This window comes from Ranitomeya imitator, chromosome 8 (assembly GCF_032444005.1).
Source record: "Ranitomeya imitator isolate aRanImi1 chromosome 8, aRanImi1.pri, whole genome shotgun sequence".
NCBI lineage: Eukaryota > Metazoa > Chordata > Amphibia > Anura > Dendrobatidae > Ranitomeya > Ranitomeya imitator.
Window position 1 is genome coordinate 98744292 of NC_091289.1, and position 22576 is coordinate 98766867.

General features: G+C 43.2%; 1 protein-coding gene across 3 annotated transcripts in view; it reads left to right on the plus strand.

The window, feature by feature from the left end:
* OLFML2B (olfactomedin like 2B) overlaps positions 1-22576 on the plus strand; it is a 581670-nt gene that overhangs the window by 478420 nt on the left and 80674 nt on the right. For 2 of the 3 annotated variants that reach the window (XM_069737201.1, XM_069737199.1), the window contains one exon: positions 35-547. In XM_069737201.1, the coding sequence (XP_069593302.1) occupies positions 35-547 (513 nt within the window). The remainder of the gene's footprint in view (positions 1-34; positions 548-22576) is intronic. The other variant, XM_069737200.1, reaches the window with a different exon arrangement.

The following is a 22576-nucleotide window of genomic DNA, read 5'->3' on the forward strand; positions in this document are numbered from 1 at the left end:
ACATTTTTCTTATTTTTTGTATTTGTCTTGCTAGAAGATGATTCATACAGTGGAGACAATGCCATTGACATGTTGATTGAAGATCAGCTTATAAAGCATGAATTCCAGCCTGTCAGTACTACAGAGAATCTCACTCCAGCCAAATTATCACTAACCTCAAATTATATCAAAGGACATACAAAACTCTCTGACTTGTCTGTTATGGATATTTCTACCTCGTCTGTTGAAAACTTAGTAGACACTGTAACAACAAAATTGACCAAACAATCCAGTTCTTTGCAACAGATAACTACTGAACAGACTAAAACAGTAGAAAGCACAACAATCGGGGCCGAAACAATTGCACTAACAGCCCAGACTAAACAATCATCAGGAACTATACAGTCTACTCAGCCAAAGGTATCCAAATCCATTCATACAAGCACCGCTGCCCCAATGAGTTCAGATGCTCCATTATCAAGCTCTAAACCTTCAAAGCCTACTAAAATATTTAGCCTAAGCACTGATAGTAACAAAGAAGGAGAAGATGATCTTCACAAAGTCATTGGTAAGTTTGAATCTTTTCATTGATATTATCTTTTGTTTGAAGTTGGTCTAAGGTGCTACAGACTAAACATTTTTATAGTATTTTTTTAAAGAGTTCATACTACAGCCCCGGTCTCCCCTCTTCCGGAGCTGGATATAAAAAATTTGTTACAGATGTCTGATAAGAAAAGCAACTTGCAAATTAAACTTATTAAAAAAAATACAAAGGGATGTATAATGGGAATATGTTATATTGTTATTTTTAAAGCTGAAATAACATTTTTTTAAAGATTTTTTGATAATTTCTTTTACTGTTTATAAAATATGAAAAATGGACCGTGAGTCACCAGACGAAAACCTATTTGAAACCTTTTATCAAGAAAGAGGGACAGTATAAATAATAAGAGAATAAAAATCTGTCACAGGAAATTTGGTCTGAATGAAGGGGGATGGTCTTCAGAGAGAGGTGGACTTTATAAAGGACAACATTTCAGATGTGGTGCCAGTCAATCTATAACTTTTAGTGGGGCTGGAGGTCAAGTTCCCAGATCCATATTATATACAGCAATGTCTGAAGGGACAGGAGCGCTGCAACACCAAGCTAAAATAATATCAGAGTTCAAGAGAGATGTTGCCTAGTGAGTGCAACACTGTAAGACCTTAAGAAGCGGACAAATGGCCGTGTAACATGGACGATGATCGTAATGCTCGGACTTGCCAGGTGCTCTCCTGGCAAGAACATTACAGCTTCATGTATTTCTATAACTAGTAGTCCTGTGGCCAATGTCTGGATACATTAATACAATTATTATAATTCTATATACTTTAAAGTGCCTTTCTAAGTATAACAAATAAACCACCTTTTAACTTGATATCTATGCAAATCGACTAACAACTATGGCTCGCCATCAACACATGAAGCAGCATTACCTGCTCATATGGGAAAAGCAACTTGACTAGTAATATGAGCAATACTCAGGCTGCCCTCCTCTTTTTTCTCATGATCATCTTTCTGGTAGCCAGGTAGCATCTTCAAATAGTGCTTGGTCATTGTTCTCATCACCATCAACATCATAATCTTCATCTACCACTTCCATTGTGTCACCAGATAGTCATGTACCCAAGAAAAATGCATCCACTTTTATGGAAACACAACTCCCACATGTCCAACTTCACCACAATTGCTGCCCTACCATGTGGATTAGCTTACCTTTTCCAACATGATGGTATGCATTCAGCCTCAAAAATACCTATCTTGTTTCTTGAAAAAAGCCATCCCTGTTTTGTACTTTCACATGGCTGAGACCTTGGTCTGCTTTTTGAAATTGACATTGTGCTGCAAAGAGCATTCCACTGTTAACAGCAATTATGGCCAAGGACTTTGTATGTATTTTATTGCTCATTGAGTTAACGTTTTGAAGGGCAATGATTTTTTGGAATGTTTATAAAAAATGAACATTTAACTTTTTTTCACCAAAAAAATTACTTCAGATCCAGTTTTTTTTATTTTCCCAAGGGTAACAGGAGAAATTGGACCCAAAAAGTTATTGTGCAATTTGTCCTGAGTACGCTGATACCCCATATGTGGGGGGAACCACTGTTTGGGCGCAAGGAAGAGCTTGGAAGGGAAGGAGTGCCATTTGACTATTTAAGCGCAAAATTGGCTGGAATTGAGATCGGACGCCATGTCGCGTTTGGAGAGCCCCTGATGTGCCTAAATAGTGGAAACCCCCCATAAGTGACACCATTTTGGAAAGTAGTCCCCCAAGGAACTTATCTAGATGTGTGGTGAAAACTTTGAACCCCCAAGTGCTTCATAGAAGTTTATAACGTAGAACCGTAACATTAAAAAATCATATTTTTTCCACAAAAATGATATTTTCGCCCTCAATTTTTTATTTTCCCAAGGGTAACAGAAAAAATTTGACCCCAAAAGTTGTGCAATTTATCCTGAGTATGCTAATACCCTATATGTGGGGTAAACCACTGTTTGGATGCATGGCAGAGCTAGGAAGGGAATGAGCACCGTTTGACTTTTTCAAACTAAAATTGGCTGTAATTGAGATCCGACGCCATGTCGTGTTTGGTGAGCCCCTGATGTGTCTAAACAGTGGAAACCCCCCACAAGTGTCCTCATATTGGAAACTAGACCCCCTAAGGAACTGATCTAGATTTGTGAGGAGCCCTTTGAACCCCCAAGTGCTTCACAGAAGTTTATAACGTAGAGCTGTAAAAATAAAAAATCATATTTTTTTCACAAAAAATGATCTTTTCACCCTCAATTTTTTATTTTCACAAGGGTAACAGGAGAAATTGGACCCCAAAAGCTGTTGTCCAATTTGTCTTGAGTACACCGACAGCCTATATGTGGGGGTAAATCACTGTTTGGGCACACAGCAGAGCTTGGAAGGGAAGGAGCACCATTTGACTTTTTCAACTCAGAATGGGCAGGAAATGAGATTGGATGCCATGTCACATTTGGAGAGCCCTGATGTGCCTAAACAGTGGAAGCCCCTCAATTCTAACTCCAACCTTAACCCCAACTCACCCCTAACCCTAATCCCAGCCCTAACCATAACCCTAACCACAAACCTAACTCTAACACACCCCTAACCCTAATCCCAGCCCTAACCATAACCCTATAACCACAAACCTAACTCTAACACACCCCTAACCCTAATCCAAACCTTAATCCAAACCCTAACCTTAATCCAAACCCTAACCCTAAATATAGCCACAACCCTAACCCTAACTTTAGCCACAACCCTAACCCTAACTTTAGCCCCAACCCTAACCCTAACTGTAGCCCCAACCCTAACCATTAGAAAACGGAAATAAATACATTTTTAAATTTTATTATTTTTCCCTAACTAAGGGGGTGATAAAGGGGGGTTTGATTTACTATTTATAGCGCGTCTTTATATCAGGTTTTTATGTTTGGCAGCCGTCACACACTAAAAGACGCTTTTTATTGCAAAAAATTGTTTTTGCATCACTACATTTTGAGAGCTATAATTTTTCCATATTTTGGCCCACAGAGTCATGTGAAGTCTTGTTTTCTGTGGGACAAGTTGATGTTTTTATTGGTACCATTTTCGGGCACATGACGTTTTTGCTTTAATTTTAATTTTATTACTATTTTTGGGAGGCAGAATGAACAAAAAACAGCAATTCCTGAAATTCTTTTGGGTGGGGAGCTTATACCATTTCCCGTGTGGTAAAATTGATAAGGCAGTTTTATTCTTCAGGTCAGTACAATTACAGCAATACCACAATTATATCATTATTTTATGTTTTGGGGCTTTTATACAATAAAAACTATTTTATATAAAAAATTATTGTTTTTGCATCGCTTTATTCTGAAAGCTATAACTTTTTTATTTTTTGCTGATGATGCTGTTTGGTGGCTCATTTTTTGCAGGACAAGATGACGCTTTCAGCGGTACCTTGTTTATATACATATCCATCTTTTTGATCGCGTGTTAATCCGCTTTTTTTTCGGCAGCATGATGGCAAAGCATTGTTTTTTGCCTCGTTTTGTATTTATTTTTTACAGTTTTCACTGAAGGGGTTAACTAGTGGGACAATTTTATAGGTTGGGTCGTTAAGGACGCGGCGATACTAAATATGTGTACTTTTATTGTTTTTTTTTTTATTTACATAAAGAAATGTATTTATTGGAACGATATTTTTTTTTTGCTTTATTTAGGAACTTTTTAAAAAATTATTTTTGCACAGATTAATTTTTATTTTACTTTCTTACATTGTCCCAGGGTGGGACATCACTGTGTAAAGCCAGATCGCTGATCTGACACTTTGCACAGCACTGTATCAGATCAGCGATCTGACAGGCAGTGAAGGAGGCTTGCCGCTGCCTGCTCTCAGCAGGCACTGAGAAGCCACCTCCCTGCAGGATCCAGAAGGACCCAGTGGCCATCTTGGATCTGGGGGCCTGCAGGGAGGAGACCCTTGGAACAATACAATTACATCGCGTTGTTCTGAAGGTCTCAGGGAAGCAAACAGGAAGCCCCCACCCTGCACGAAGCTTCTCTATGCAACCGGAACGCTGCAGTCTTGTTTGATCGCAGTGTTCTAGGCGTTAAAGTGCTGGGAGCGGTCCATAACTGCTCCTGGCACTTAGTACAAATTGTCAGCTGTGCTAATCAGCTAGCACTCGGCCGCGATCGGCCACGCTCCCTCCCGGGAGCGCGGCTGATCGCATGTGACGCACTGTTCCATCCATGGGAATTAGGGCCCATGTCACATGGACGGAGTAGTACGTTGGATGGCAGAAAGGGGCTAAGGGTAGGTTAATTTTTGACATTGAGAGATAGAATATCAAAAATAAAATCCATAAAATCACATTGTATAAATTACAGAAATGTATTTGCGTTTTGCAGTGAGAAATACGTATTTGATCCCCTACCAACCATTAAGAGTTCTGGCTCCTACAGACCAGTTAGATTTTCCTAATCAACTTGTTACCTGCATTAAAGACACTTTTCTCACGGCAAAATGCAAATAAATTTATATAATTTATACAATGTGATTTTCTGGATTTTATTTTTGATATTGTATCTCTCAATGTTAAAATTAACCTACCCTTAAAATTATAGACTGTTCATGCCTTTGTCAGTGGGCAAACTTACAAAATCTGCAAGGAATCAAATACTTATTTCCCCCACTGTAAGAGGGAAGTGGCAGATCATGATAATTGAGGGCAGAAATTTTCATGAAGCACTTGTAGCCAAGCCAAGGATGCATTGAACACCCTCATTTGCAAATAAACAAACTATTTTTATGCACATCAAATGCAATGTTTATTACACCAAAGGTAGGTATGATTTTTATAGCAGCTAAGTCCCTTATTTGACCATTGGTATAGTTTAAATAGTATTTCATTCTAGACTTATTAGACAAGTAGGCTGTCCTAATTAGTACATACATGCTAGCCACCTTAGGGAGAGACCCAAGTTGGGCTAAATGTAGCGGGACGAAAGAGACCGAAAAGCCCTCTACTCAAAGGAAATACATAGTGGATGCTTTCCTGAAATGGAAAGTACTTGCAAGCAGCATAATACAAAGAATAGCAGGTTTACCCAGAATCCTTTGCAGTAGGCGGAGCTATGCAAATAATCTCTTTCCACCCCTGTCTAATCCACAGCGCTTGGAACCGCCAAGCGTGCAATGCTGCGGATTAGTTTCTAAATTTACACAGCCAACCAATTCCTACCTGTGGACACGTGTTTCGGGCTTTAGGCCCTCATCAGCACAGGGCTGGAATTGGTTGGCTGTATGGAGTGGGGCTCGGTGAGCAAGCGATACATACATGCTAGCCACCTTAGGGAGAGACCCAAGTTGGGCTAAATGTAGCGGGACGAAAGAGACCGAAAAGCCCTCTACTCAAAGGAAATACATAGTGGATGCTTTCCTGAAACGGAAAGTACTTGCAAGCAGCATAATACAAAGAATAGCAGGTTTACCCAGAATCCTTTGCAGTAGGCGGAGCTATGCAAATAATCTCTTTCCACCCCTGTCTAATCCACAGCGCTTGGAACCGCCAAGCGTGCAATGCTGCGGATTAGTTTCTAAATTTACACAGCCAACCAATTCCTACCTGTGGACACGTGTTTCGGGCTTTAGGCCCTCATCAGCACAGGGCTGGAATTGGTTGGCTGTATGGAGTGGGGCTCGGTGAGCAAGCGATACATACATGCTAGCCACCTTAGGGAGAGACCCAAGTTGGGCTAAATGTAGCGGGACGAAAGAGACCGAAAAGCCCTCTACTCAAAGGAAATACATAGTGGATGCTTTCCTGAAACGGAAAGTACTTGCAAGCAGCATAATACAAAGAATAGCAGGTTTACCCAGAATCCTTTGCAGTAGGCGGAGCTATGCAAATAATCTCTTTCCACCCCTGTCTAATCCACAGCGCTTGGAACCGCCAAGCGTGCAATGCTGCGGATTAGTTTCTAAATTTACACAGCCAACCAATTCCTACCTGTGGACACGTGTTTCGGGCTTTAGGCCCTCATCAGCACGTGTCCACAGGTAGGAATTGGTTGGCTGTGTAAATTTAGAAACTAATCCGCAGCATTGCACGCTTGGCGGTTCCAAGCGCTGTGGATTAGACAGGGGTGGAAAGAGATTATTTGCATAGCTCCGCCTACTGCAAAGGATTCTGGGTAAACCTGCTATTCTTTGTATTATGCTGCTTGCAAGTACTTTCCGTTTCAGGAAAGCATCCACTATGTATTTCCTTTGAGTAGAGGGCTTTTCGGTCTCTTTCGTCCCGCTACATTTAGCCCAACTTGGGTCTCTCCCTAAGGTGGCTAGCATGTATGTATCGCTTGCTCACCGAGCCCCACTCCATACAGCCAACCAATTCCAGCCCTGTGCTGATGAGGGCCTAAAGCCCGAAACACGTGTCCACAGGTAGGAATTGGTTGGCTGTGTAAATTTAGAAACTAATCCGCAGCATTGCACGCTTGGCGGTTTCAAGCGCTGTGGATTAGACAGGGGTGGAAAGAGATTATTTGCATAGCTCCGCCTACTGCAAAGGATTCTGGGTAAACCTGCTATTCTTTGTATTATGCTGCTTGCAAGTACTTTCCGTTTCAGGAAAGCATCCACTATGTATTTCCTTTGAGTAGAGGGCTTTTCGGTCTCTTTCGTCCCGCTACATTTAGCCCAACTTGGGTCTCTCCCTAAGGTGGCTAGCATGTATGTATCGCTTGCTCACCGAGCCCCACTCCATACAGCCAACCAATTCCAGCCCTGTGCTGATGAGGGCCTAAAGCCCGAAACACGTGTCCACAGGTAGGAATTGGTTGGCTGTGTAAATTTAGAAACTAATCCGCAGCATTGCACGCTTGGCGGTTCCAAGCGCTGTGGATTAGACAGGGGTGGAAAGAGATTATTTGCATAGCTCCGCCTACTGCAAAGGATTCTGGGTAAACCTGCTATTCTTTGTATTATGCTGCTTGCAAGTACTTTCCGTTTCAGGAAAGCATCCACTATGTATTTCCTTTGAGTAGAGGGCTTTTCGGTCTCTTTCGTCCCGCTACATTTAGCCCAACTTGGGTCTCTCCCTAAGGTGGCTAGCATGTATGTATCGCTTGCTCACCGAGCCCCACTCCATACAGCCAACCAATTCCAGCCCTGTGCTGATGAGGGCCTAAAGCCCGAAACACGTGTCCACAGGTAGGAATTGGTTGGCTGTGTAAATTTAGAAACTAATCCGCAGCATTGCACGCTTGGCGGTTCCAAGCGCTGTGGATTAGACAGGGGTGGAAAGAGATTATTTGCATAGCTCCGCCTACTGCAAAGGATTCTGGGTAAACCTGCTATTCTTTGTATTATGCTGCTTGCAAGTACTTTCCGTTTCAGGAAAGCATCCACTATGTATTTCCTTTGAGTAGAGGGCTTTTCGGTCTCTTTCGTCCCGCTACATTTAGCCCAACTTGGGTCTCTCCCTAAGGTGGCTAGCATGTATGTATCGCTTGCTCACCGAGCCCCACTCCATACAGCCAACCAATTCCAGCCCTGTGCTGATGAGGGCCTAAAGCCCGAAACACGTGTCCACAGGTAGGAATTGGTTGGCTGTGTAAATTTAGAAACTAATCCGCAGCATTGCACGCTTGGCGGTTCCAAGCGCTGTGGATTAGACAGGGGTGGAAAGAGATTATTTGCATAGCTCCGCCTACTGCAAAGGATTCTGGGTAAACCTGCTATTCTTTGTATTATGCTGCTTGCAAGTACTTTCCGTTTCAGGAAAGCATCCACTATCTAATTAGTACAGTTATCTCTGAATCCACACTTAATGCCTGTCACGGTTCAACCTTTCAATGTGTTTGGACACAGTGAATTACTGTCTGCTATGCAATCTTGAGTTGGGTTTTGCTGAGCTGTCAGTGTCTTGCATGTCAGTTGAGCTATCAGATGGCCTCTTCTAAACCTGTAGTTGCTCTCCCTGATAAATTTTCAAGGGAGAAAGATCGGTTCAAGGAGTTTAGGGAGAGCTGTAGGTGTTTTTTTACACTGCGACTTTGGTCTTCAGGGAATGAATCCCAGTGGGTGGGAATAATCATGTCCCTACTGTGAGGAAGCCCTCAGATTTGAGCATTGTCTTTGTCCCCACCAGCCCCAGAACAGGGTCCAGGTCGCACAGGCAAAGATCATGACACTGAGACAGGAGGACCACAATGCTGAGAATTTCTGTACCGAGTTCAAGCAATGGTCTTATGGAATAGCTGTGAAATCATGCAGCACTCAGGTGCCAGTTCCGCTGAGGTCTCTAAGATACACTCAAGGATGCTCTGGCTCTACATACTTCACCTCTTTCCTCGAAGGAGGCCATGACCCAGGTTATTCGCTTGATATTTGAATTCGGGAGAGGCGTGATGAACAACAAGAGGATTCGGTCATTCAATCCTACCACCTGTCCACTTTTTTAAGGAGGAACTGATGAAGGTTGGCACTACCAGCTCTTGGGATGTTGACAGGAGACAATCTCAGAATCTGCCTTTCCTGTGGTCAAGCTGGACATTTTCTTTGGGACTTCATGATACGCCCTCAAGCAAGCAAGCTGGAGGGTAATGCCTATACTGAGGTGATTGTCTAGGAGATCTCCGTGACTTTCAGGTACCTTTTTACTCCTCTGATAAAGTACTGCTTACCAAAGAACTATCTTTTCAGAACCTGTAGTTGTCTACACTTGCTTTCATTGACTGTGGGTTTGCAGTCAACTTTTTTGATTCAGGACTGGTTCTTAATAAAGGATTAAGGACAGTTATTAGAGAGATCCATTCAAATTGTCGCCATTGACAGGACACCATTACTCCTGAGCTTTGTCCAACTGGCAATTGTGGAATTCCTGCTATGTTTTGGATAACTTGTCTGTCAACTTGGTGTTGGGGTTTCCATGGTTGCGTATTCACAATCTTGTTATCGATTGGTGACAGAAGAATATTAAGTGGAGCCCCAACTGTCATAAGAGATGTCTTAGTTATGCACAGATTTGCTCTCCTGGTCGAAAGAGTCTGCGTATCTAAAATAGAGGCAGATATACTACCTCCCCATCATCCTTATGATTGTGCTACTAATCTTATCGCTAATGCTAAATTACCTCGCCTGTTTGTCGGGACTTAAATGTACTGCCATGAAAGAAAATCCAAGCAAAATTTTACAGAAAGATCATATCCTTCCTTCCTCCTCCCCTGTAGCTGCTGGTTCCTTTTTTGTGAAAAAGAAAGATGGGGTCTCCGCCATTGCCTCAATTTCCGTGAATTAAACTAAATTATGGTTAAGAATACTTGCCCAGTTCCACTCATCCCTGTCCTGTATAATCAGCTTACTGGGGCTAAGTTGTTTTCTAAATTTGATCTTTGAGGGGTTATAATTTGATACGCATCCAGAAGAGTGATAACTGGAAGACAGCTTTTTTTAACATCTGAAGGTCTATTTAAAAATCTTCTCATACCATTTGGTTTAACCAATGCACCAGCAGTCTTTCCAAATTTTAGGAATTACATTTTTTTCTGATATTATTGGAAGATTTATTGTGATATACCTTGATGACATTCAAATTTTTTAACCTGATCTGGATTTGCACTATGAGCATGTTTGTTCTGTTTTACAAAAGCTCAGGGAAAATTCTTTGCAAAAGTGTTAAAATGTAGTTTTTCTGTTCAAGAAATATCGTTCTTGGGGTTCATTGTGTCTGCGGAAGGGTTTAAGATGGATCCTGGGAAGGAGCTACCTTGTGACCTTAATTGCAACATTTCAGAGGATTCACCAATTATTATAGAAAATGTATTAGGGATTTCTCTCAGATTGTTAAGCCTCTTACAGATCTCACACATAAGGGGGTGGATCATAAAGTTTGGTTTTTGGATGCTATTGGGGCCTTTAATAAATTAAAACAGTGCTTCCTGTCCTCTCCAGTTGTGATCCAATCTGATCTCCAGAAACCATTCTTCGCAGAGGTGGATGCCTCAGAGTTGAGAGTAGTCTTTTCTCAAGGACATAAAACTCTGACCAACTTGTGCATGTTTTTTTTTCTTGGAAATTTTCATCTGCTAAGAGAAATTATGATGTTGGAAATTGTGAGCTACTTGCTGGCAAATTAGCTTTTGAAAAAGAGGCATTTTTTGGAGGGAGCTATTCATCAGGTATCTATTGTGACAGATCATGAAAATTTAGCTTATATTGAATCTACTAAACGTTTAACCCCCAAAAAGGCAAGATGGCCCTTATTTTTTTTCGAGATTCAATTTTTCCATTATGTTCAGGCCATGGTCCAAGAATGTTGATGCTTTGTCATGCAGCCTTGATTCAGTTTCTCCTCCAGAAGCTACATTCTCGATTCTTCCCCAGGGTATTATTATTATTTATTATTATACATTTTTATAGCGCCATTTATTCCATGGCGCTTTACATGTGAATACGGGGCAAATATAGACAAATAGATTAAACATGAGCAGATAACAAGGCACACGAGTACATAAGGAGGGAGGACCCTGCCCGCGAGGGCTCACAGTCTGCAGGGGGTGGGTGAGGATACACTAGGAGAGGGAAGAGCTGGCTGTGCGGCTGTTCAGTAGGTTGAGGATCACTGCAGGCTGTAGGCTTGTCGGAAGAGATGAGTCTTCAGGTTCTTTTTGAAGGTTTCTATGGTAGGCGTGAGTCTGATGTGTTGGGGTAGAGAGTTCCAGAGTATGGGGGAAGCACGGGAGAAGTCTTGGATGCGGTTATGGGAAGAAGGATATTGTGTATTTCTATGGTTCCCTCGGAGTTGGAAACAGATAGCCGTGAGGTCCAGTTGTCGGCTCCTTTCACTACTCTAGGACGTAAATTATTTGTGCCTGTATATCTAAAATTAAGTCTGTTGCAGGAGTTTCATGATTCCATTTTGAGTGGCGGTCATTGCTATGCAGAAAGCTATTGCTAGACTCTGATTGTGGCCATCCATGTTTAATGATATTAAAGATTTTGTGTCTGCATATGAAGTTTGTGCACGCGCTAAAGTCTGTCATAACCAGCTGGCCTGGGAATTAGCTCCATTGCCAATTCCAGAAACAAAATGAACTAATTTGTCCATGGATTTCATTACGAATTTACCTTTGTCAGGAGGGAAGACTGTTATTTGGGTGATAGTTGACTGATTCAGTAAACAGGCACATTTTGTTCCTTTATCAGGGTTACCCAATGCTGAAACCCTTTCCAGGTTGTTTATCAATCAAGTGATGAGATTGCATGGAATGATCATTGTGTCTGATAGAGGAGTGCAATTTGTCTCCAAGGTATGGAGAGCATTTTATAAGAAATTCTTAGGTGTTTGGTTGTGGCTCAGCAGGAGGATTGGTCCTCATTCTTACCTCTTGCTGAGTTCACATTTAACAGTCAAGTTAATCAGTCTACTGAAAACTCGCCCTTTTTTATAATTATGGTTTTCATCCCCATTTTGGTGAATTCTCTAGAATGAGTTCTGGGTGTCCTGGAGTAGAGATTGCATGCAGAAACTTGTTGAGGTTCATAAGAATATTGCAGTAAGACTCTGCTCACATTTATCCTGAGCGTTTACATCGGTGTTTCCGTGTAAATCTCTGAAATATGTGATTCAAATGAAACTCCCAGAGGAAGATTAACTGTAATGAGGCAGATGAAGACACTGTGGACTCTGTCTGTCCTATGGTTTGGTGGAGTCTGTCTTTTTTTAAACATGCTTTTAAGCGTGGTTGGACACAGTTTTGTGCACTTCTGAAAGAAGGACAATGCTGAACTGAGGCCAGATGGAGTCCAGAGTAACTCTGCTGCATCATTACAGTGATTGGATCTCTCGGGGGTTTCATCTCAATCATGTCATTTGGAGATTTAGATGGAAACCCCGATTTAAGTTTTCAGCGTAGAGCACAGGATAAATGTGATCGAAAATGTACAAAAGCTTCAACTCAATCCACAAAAAAAGCAATTCCCCACTCAGGTTTGTCATTTGTTAAGATAAATATTGGGGGCTTCCACGTTAGTGGTAGCACAAATGCTCTGAAAAACCGCTATGGCTCCTCACCCCCAAAAGAAATCCAGCAAATTCTGCTCTCCCAAATCCAAATGCCTCCCTCTCTTCTCAAGCTCACAGTGTACCTCAATCACATTTAGCATTCACATGTTTGTCCACATTTCTGGAGAGATGAAATCCCACCTAATTTAAAGGGTCCATCACTCCAGAAGAACGTGCTGGGCACAATATATGAGCGCTACAATATATGGGGGCTTCTGCTCTTCTGGCACTTAGGGATTCTGTATATGAAGACTGCAAACTATTCTATGATCATTTGTTCTCCAAGAATTAATAGCGCTCTTTGATTCCTGAGTCTTGCTGTGTGGCTAAGCAATACAGTATAGCCACATACGGGGTATTGCCACATGCATCAACAGAAATTATGTGACAAATTTTGCTGCCAGTTTTACTAAAAAAAATTGGTTTTGCCCCAAATTTTACATGTTCACATGGGAAAACCATGTGAACATGTAAAATCTGGGGCAAAACCAATTTTTTTGTTGCAAAAATATAATAAATTTTTCTTCACTGTGCAATGGTATAATATTCTGTGACACACCTGTGTAATCAATATGATCACTACACCCGCGGCATAATGCAGTGTAACGCAGTCCATTATTGCTGCCATTAACCCTGTAAGTGTGACCAACTTTTTACTATTGATGCTGCCTATGCAGCATCAATAGTAAAAATATATAATGTTAAAAATAATAGTAAAAAAATCATTATATTCTCACCTTCCGGCATCCACGGCAGCCTTTCTCGCTCCTCGTGACGCTCTGGTCCCAAGAATGCATTGCGGCAACGACCCGTAATGACGTAGCTGGCTCGCGAGACTGCTACATCATCATGGGTTATTGCCGCAAGGCATTACTTGGAACAAAGCATCGCAAATGGCCTGGGCTGGATCAGAGGGCCACCGGAAGGTGAGTATATAACTATTTTTTATTTTTATTCTTTTTTAACAGGGATATGGTGCCCACATTGCTATATACTACGTGGGCTGTGTTACATACTGCATGGGCTGTGTTACATACTGCGTGGGCTGTGTTATATACTGCGTGGGCTGTGTTATATACTACGTGGCTGTGCTCTACACTACGTGGGATGTGCTATATACTACGTGGCTGTGCATCGGATCATATTCTAGTATACCCGATGCGTTAGAATCAGGCCACCATCTAGTTATTAATATCTGCCAAATGCCAGAATAATGATAGAGAGAATGTTTTAAGGCATTTTTATTACTTTACTGCATGTCAAAAGTTTACATGCATTAATATTACTATGCCCTTAAACAATTGTGGATTGCCCATATGATGCTGTCATGAGTTTTGAAGCTTCGGACAGGTTTTTTGGCAACATTTGAGTTAATTAGAGACACACCTGTCGATGTATTTTAATGCACACCTGAAACACACTGCTCTTTGTGTAGCATCGTGGGAAAGTCTAAAGAAATCAGCCAAGATATCATAAAGAGAATTGTCAACTTGTACAAGTCTGGGTGATCCTTGGATAAAATTTCTAGATACTTTAAGGTGCATCATTCAACTGTACAAAAAAATATAAACGCAAGTACAAACAAGATGGGAATGTTCAGCCATCATACCGCTAAGGAAAGTAGACAGGTTCTGTATCCCAGAGATGAACGTGCTTTTGTCTGACATGTGCATATCAACCCATGGACAAAAGGCAGACCAGACTACACTGACCAGACCACTGCTGCCCGTGTAACCCATGGAACCAATTTCAAATTGCCTACAGCAAGGCCAATTTTTTTATGTTAGGCCTTTGAGGCCTGTCTGCGGTCACTCCTTCCACTAGACCTCCACTGACCAGACCACTGCTGCCCGTGTAACCCATGGAACCAATTTCAAATTGCCTACAGCAAGGCCAATTTTTTTATGTTAGGCCTTTGAGGCCTGTCTGCGGTCACTCCTTCCACTAGACCTCCACTGACCAGACCACTGCTGCCCGTGTATGCCGATGGGCGGGGGTTTATGATGCGCTTCCGGCACAGGTATGTTAAATGCTGCTGTCAGAGATTGACAACAGCATTTAAGATGTTAACAGCCATGGGTGGATCGGAGAAAAGTTGCAGGCTCATCACTGCATCAAACAGGGGGAGGCAACCTTGGACGAGCCTATACATTTTTACCTTGTCCCAGTATGGGACATCTATGTTTCCTGATCTCATACTTTGCAATGCATTTAAATTGCAGGGCATCAGATCAGCGTCTTGCAGGCAGGGAGGAGGCATTTCAGCTCCTACTCTCAAAGAGCTTAAAGGCCAAGGCCATAGTCCCTGGGTGACCTTGCAGCCATCTTTCATCCCGGGGTCACCATGGAGACCGTCGGCACAAAGCAATGGCAAACGCATTGTGATCATGGGAGCAGAGAGGGAGCTACCACCCTCTGCGATGCCCATTGTTGTCACTGTCACTATTGTCAGCAGCATCAGAGGGGCTAAACGCCCACGATCAATGCTAGCAGGGCGTCACCTCTCATATTGAGTTGACACCCACATTTGATCGTGACGGTGCTTGGTGTGAGCTCATGTGATCCCACAGCACTGTACATATATGGCGCATGTTGGGAAGGGGTTAAGAAAGAAGTGTGTAAAGACAGAAGACACAACCTTCAAAGAAATCAAGCATTTTGGAAATTAAGAAAAGTAAACACTGAATCAGAAGGCAAACATTTTAATAAAGTTCACAATACTAATAACAATACCACACACAATACAATACAACCACTCACCGATTCATCAAACCTACATACTAAAGATGACCTGCTAATAGTTGTTATCACATTTTACTGTCTTTATAAGTATAACAGCAGCTCTAGAATGTAGTCTTTATGTTGTTTTTTATCTATTTTGAAACACTACTGCTTTTGACAGAACAAACTTGACATTTCAGTCTGTCTTAAAATATTGTGCACAGGGCAACAAGCTCAGAGTACAAAACCAGCACTAAAACAACATATAAATTATGCAAAAGGAATCAATGAAGAAAGTAATGCAATAAAAGGAACAAATAATGTCATGTCAAATGCATACAGGTTGCTGGGGAGAGGATGTATGCCTACAAAAAAGTGCTGAATGATTGCCCACTGTCCTTAAAATCTGATGATACCTATGGTGCTAATTACAATCAGTTCCTTCTATAAAATCTTACAATGGCTTTAAAATATAAAACATTAAGTAGCAATGAAGAAAGTGTTTAAGTAGGAAAGATGGATATGCTTCTTAGACCAGCTAATTTTCCTTACTGCTCAGTTCACAGATCTGGGGGTATGACCTAGAATAATGGCCCAACAGACGGAACTTGCTAACATTTCACCTGAGAAGAGCTGACAAGTGTCCATTCAGTTTTTTTTATATAAGACAGTAAAGGCATAACAATCATTTCCAAACCATGAAATCTTTGAGATCTCTTAGAGCAACAATTAGAAAAAAAATATAATGTTATTCTGACTCATGGATATGTAGAACATAGTGGTGCCTGGATAGACCCTTCTTTTTAGGCGCTTCCGTATTCACCTGTACTCACGTTCATACCGATTAATCAGACAGCTTAACTCAGCCACGATCTCATGTAAGAAGACTCCAGGAAAAGAGAGTTGCTTTAACTGAAATTCTTGTATTATGATGAAAGTAGCAGGTAAAAAGGAATATTCAACAGAGGACATGTAGTAGGATGCATACAGATGGAGGAATGATAACAAAATGGAGAATAAGGGCGTGAACAAACATACATCACAAGACTACAGTGAGAGAGTTGGGACAAAATACAGGGAAAGGCAACCTTCTGCCTAGAAAGAAGGAACGAACACAAGCAATGCAAATATTAAATGATTTCTCAAGTCGTGAGACATGACACTCCCCGTCTGAAGTCCTTGGATTTCACGATGTCCGTAATTCTTCGAAGTCGTTCGAAGCTGAAAAAGAAAAACAAGAGGAAAGAAAACATGCATGCAATAATAAACATCAAAGAATTTAAAGTCCAAACTCGTTGTTGTCGACCCGTAGATCAAACCGAAAGATAAGTCCAAATATATTAAACCCATCTTCAGATTGGGGAAGCCGCAAACATGCCAACTCTTCCACCAACCCAGAATCCAATGGGAATGTTAACAGTTCAATAAACTGGGAGACGAGGAGGAATGCTCCCCGCCGTGAGCAACGTCCAGGAGCATGTTCAGTTCATGTGATGTCCTCCTTTCGTAGAAGCAGCACGAGTTCAGTGACCGGGTGGAAGAAGGTTCGGGTAGAGCCCCCTTTTGTCACCTTAACTTCTACCTTACGAGTCTTTCCGTCCTCACTGGGTAGGACCTTGGCGATAAGTCCCATTGGCCAGTCATTGCGATGAGCCTCTTTGTCCTTTAAGAGAACGAGGTCTCCTTCTTGGAGATTGGGACTGGGCGTCTGCCATTTGTGACGGTTTTGAAGCAAGTGCAAATATTCAGTCTTCCAGCGATGCCAAAACACGTTAGCCAGATGTTGTACTTGCCTCCACTGACGTTTGTAAATGTCCTTGTTATCGAAATTCCCAGGCGGAACTGTAGCAGCTCCAGTCTTCTGTGTAAGAAGTGTAGCCGGAGTAAGGATCGCTGGAGCATCGGGGTCAGATGATACTGGAACCAAAGGTCTAGCATTTATTATGGCCGACACTTCTGCGAGGAAAGTGACCAGAACTTCATGAGTAAGGGGAAGTTTATGGTCCAGCAACATGGAATCGAGGATCCTTCGTGCAACACCAATCATGCGTTCCCAAGATCCGCCCATGTGTGAAGAGTGTGGAGGGTTGAATACCCAAGTGCATCCATTGTCGGACAAGAATTTGTCAAACTGCAGTTCCTTGCAGGCTCCTACAAAGTTTGCGCCACAGTCGGACCGGAGTTGCTTGGCAGGTCCACGGATGGAAAAGAATCTTCTTAGGGCATTGATGAAGCTGGAGGTATCCATGGATTCAATTACCTCGATGTGAACTGCCCGGATACTGAGACAGGTGAATAGGACAGCCCACCGCTTACTGTTCGCGGCTCCTCCACGGGTTTTCCTGGTAACAACCGACCATGGCCCGAAGACGTCTACACAAACATATGAGAACGGTTGATCCGTGCTCAGTCGATCTGCTGGAAGGTTTGCCATTTGTTGTTGTTGGTGTTTTCCTCGTAACCTTCGACACTTGACACATCTATGGAGAACTGAGGAGATGCACCTTTTCATTCCCATGATCCACAAGCCAGCAGACCTGATGGCACCTTCAGTAAGATGTCTGCCTTGGTGCTGTACTCGTTCGTGATAGTGCCGAATCAACAGAGTAGTGACGTGATGTCGACCTGGAATGATGATAGGGTTCTGCTCCTTATCGTATAAGTCTGATTTACTTAAACGTCCACCCACTCTTAGAAACTTGAGATGATCGACTACTGGGTTCAAGTCGAGTAGGGTGCTGTTTTTGGACACACTGACTCCCTTGGTAATACTACCAATCTCATGTGAATATTCTTGTTGCACACACCTGATGATGACTTGTTCAGCATGGTCTATGTCGTCGGCAGTAAGACGACTCTTACACACGTGCCAACCATGGCACCCTGAGAGCTTGTCCTTTGTAAAACAGCGAGCAATGTGGATAAGACGAGCTACAGTTCGTACAATGGAGGACCAGCTTGAGAAGCGTTCAAAGCGGTGAGACTTCAAACCTTGCCTAGATGTCATTGAAGTATAATGAGCAGAGATAGTTTGTCTTATCTCCTTGTCAGATTCGGGTTCCACCAGCTCATAAGCATTTTTGGTGTTGTTCGCACAGAAATCTTCATACAGGAGACTAGGAGGCGCCAACCACATGTTATCACCAAGTTTAGAAGCAGCTGTGAGTCTTGTACCTCGGTCGGCTGGGTTTAAATCGGTGGAGATGTGATGCCACTGCTCAGGGGTAGAAAAACTTCTGATGCGCTCTACTCTGTTGCTCACATATGTATAGAACTGTTTCGTTTGGTTGTGTATGTACCCGAGTACCACCCTGCTGTCTGTGTAGAAGGTAAAGGAATCAATTGTAATGTCCATTTCGTCTCGTACAACTTCAGATGCATCTGAAGATGCATCAGATGCATCTGTAGATGCATCAGAGAAAATATGGACTTCTCTTCTGATTGCAGTCAAAGGTGATCTTGGAGAATACCAACGTGGAACTTGGAGTTGCTGTAAGAACTCCAGAGACTTCTTCCATGCTTCCCACCTTTGCTGTTTCTGAGTTGGAAGTGGGGTGTCCCAATCCGTGTTCTCGGCCGTAAGCTGTCTTAACAGTATCTTGCCTTGAATAGTGATGGGTGCTACAAACCCGAGAGGATCATAGATGCTATTTATGACAGATAGGACTCCTCGTTTGGTAAAGGGTTTGTCATAGGGTGACACTTGGAAGGTGAAGGTGTCCCGTTTGATATCCCACAATAGACCAAGGCTGCGCTGTGTTGGAGGAACATCAGAACCCAAGTCGAGGTCTTTTAGGTTTGTGGCATGGTCTTCAGATGGAAACGCGTTCATTACCTCTTGACTGTTAGAGATAATCTTGTGGAGTCTGAGGTTTGATGTGGATAGCATTTCCTGTGTCCTGGAGAGTAGGTCGATTGCATCTTCACTTGTGGGCAAGGACTTGAGCCCATCGTCCACGTAGAAGTTCTTCTCTACAAATTGCCGAGCATCGGATCCGTACTCTCTCTGACCTTCCTGGGCTGTCCGTCTCAGACCATAGATCGCCACAGCAGGTGAGGGACTATTGCCGAAGACATGGACCTTCATCCGGTAGTCTATGACCTGATTGTTGACATTGTTGTCTTTGTGTCATAGGAACCTAAGATAGTTTCTGTTGTCTTCTTTCACGATGAAGCAATGAAACATCTGCTGAATGTCGGCCATTATGGCGACAGGTTCTTGTCTGAAGCGGATCAATACTCCAAGGAGGCTGTTGTTCAGGTTGGGCCCAGTTAGGAGCAGGTTATTGAGAGAGAGGCCTTCAAACTGAGCACTGGAGTCAAACACCACTCTGATCTGATTAGGCTTGCGAGGGTGATAGACACCAAAGGATGGAAGATACCAACATTCTTCTCCCTCCCTCAGTGGTGGCGCAGGTTCGGCATGATCTCTGTCAAACATGTTCTGCATAAAGTCAATGAAATGCTTCTCCATCTCTGGTTTCCTCTTTAGGGTACGCTTTAAGGATAAGAACCTTGCAGTAGCTTGTTGCAGGTTGTTCGGCAACCTCACTCTTGGGAAACGAAAGGGTAAAGGAGCTACCCAACTGTTGGAGTCATCTTGAGCAAATTCTTTATCCATAACCTTTATGAATTCTTTATCTTCCCTTGTGGGTGCCAATTTGTTGTCACTACTTGTAGAGTCAAACCCTGATGACCCGAGGTTTTCATCCCTGGGCTGGTGCGTGTTCATGTTGTTGAAGGATTCCTGTTGCCACTTGGTGTTGCTCACTTTCTCTTTCACCCAGTAGTGATGTGGGCATGGTTGGAAATGGGTGCTGCGACCATTTGACAAGATGTGTGTTTTGTAAGAGGAGATGTTGTTAGGTCTCTTCATCTTATGTATGCAAACATTGCCTACGATTACCCAGCCTAGATCTAAGCGTTGGGCAAATGGTGCATCGTGTGGTCCGTTAATTTGCTGACGTACCTTGTGCAGCCGGAGAATGTCTCTGCCCAACAGAATCAGGATATCTGCTTTGTTGTTGAGGGCTGGTATCTTGTTTGCTATCCTCTTGAGATGTTGATGATGAAGAGCAGCCTCTGGCGTTGGGATCTCTTCTCGATTGGATGGAATCTGGTTGCACTCGACCAGTGTAGGTAACGGTATCTCGACGGTGTTCTCAAGAGATGTCGCTGTAAGGCCACTGGCCCTTCTCCCAGAAACCTCTGTAACACCACTGCAGGTACCTAAGGTGTAAGGGTAAGCATTTCCCTTTAAGTTAAACATATCAAAGAGTTCTGACCTTGCAAGTGATCGGTTGCTCTGATCATCCAGAAGGACATACACCTTCACGGCTTTCTCTGGGTGACCGTTGGGATACACGTTCACCAGGCAAATCTTCGCACAGGACTTGTCCCAGAGGTCTTCTCCGCAGACTTCTGTGCATGAAGAAGATATTGTGGTATGGCTTGCAGTTTGAGCTGCGTCCTCCCCGTCATGGCTCATGGTGAGGGAAGGAGTAAGTGTAGAGTCAGGACGGAATGGGTGGAGTGCTTGTACGTGGTCCTCACTGTCACACTCCATGCACTTAATTGTAGTTTTACAGTCTTTAGCAAGGTGTTCAGTAGAAGCACAACATCTGTAGCATACCCCGAACTTCTTTAGAAGCTCCTTGCGTTCTTCGAGCGGTTTCTTCCTGAAGCCGATGCACTTTTTTAAGGGATGTGGCTTCTTGTGGATGGGACATTCACGATTTGGGTTCTCTATCTTTTCACCCTTGTTACTGTTGCCTGGGGCTGATGTTGGTAAGGGAAGAATATCCGTCTTCTTCACTGACACTGGACCCCTGCGGTTTCTGTCATTCGAGCGTGCGCTGACGTATTTAGAAGGAGGTGAAGCTGGGCCACTGGATTCTTCGTAGGAAAAGCTTGGGTCGTTCTTACGCTCTGCCACGTCTTTTATAAACTCACAGAAGTAGGAGAATGGAGGAAATGACACTTGATGTTCTTTCTTGTATTTTGACCCTAGTGTAGTCCACTTTTCTTGTACATTGTACGGTAGCTTGGAGATAATGGGATTTACTCCACGAGCAGTGTCCAGGTAACTGAGGCCAGGTAGGTGGGTGTCTGCCTTGGCCAGCTGGAGCTCTAACAGCAAGTCACTGAGCTCTAGGAACTTTGAACTGTCTTTGCTTGATATCTTTGGAAAACTCTGTAATCGCTTGAACAGTGCATCCTCTATGGCTTCTGGACTGCCAAAGTTTTACTCTAGTCTTTCCCATGCAGCCATGAGACCAGCCATTGGATTACTGATATGTACAGACCTGAGTCTCTTGACACGCTCTGTGGATTGTGGTCCTAGCCATCTGATTAGCAGGTCCAGCTCTTCGGTAGCAGTGATGCCGAGGTCACTAGTTACGGTTCTAAAGGCATTTTTCCAACCTCTGTAATTTTCAGGTTGGTCGTCAAACCTTGTGAGACCGGTTTTAGTAAGTTCGCGGCGAATCATGTACCTTGCGAAGTCGGACATGTCTGTTCTTTCTGACTTAGGCTGAGCAGTGTTGTACATAGGGGTGGAGACGTCCTGGCCTTGAGACGTGGGTAAGTATGGAGTGGCATATGCATTTAGTCCAGCAACCGGTTTGGTGGGTATAGTCTCTGCTACATGCGGAGCTGGCACTGCGCGGTTGTCGAGAGTATAATGACCTGCCGGCATATTGGGTTGCGTGTAGATAATAGCCTGTGGAGTTTGGTGAGATGCGGGGTCTTGGCGCATACTGGAATACGAAGGAAGTTCAAGTTTGGGAGCATTGTACTGACCTTGAATGCAGGGTTCTGTAAGTGGATCTGCATCCTAGTGCCCTGGAGAAGCATGAACGCTACCAGGAGTGTTAGTAATGATCTGCGGTTTGCCATTTTGGCTTAGCACGTAGTCTCTTGTGCGTTCAATAGGGTCTTCTGCCTCCACTTCACACAAACTGATGCTGTCTCTTTGACTCCCACTGATAGCTTGCTCCAGGATCCTTAACTCTGCCATGGCTGTCGCGTGCTCGCATTCCTTCTCCAGAGCTTCCTTGCGTGCTGCATCCGCATCCATTTCTGCTCTCCTTTGTGCTGTGGCTGCATCCATTTCTGCTCTCCTTTGTGCTTCGGCTGCATCCATTTCTGCTCTCCTTTGTGCTGTGGCTGCATCCATTTCTGCTCTCTTTTGTGCTGTGGCTGCATCCATTTCTGCTCTCCTTTGCGCAAAGGCAGCTTGTATCTTAGACGTTTCGGCCTTAGCACGTGCTC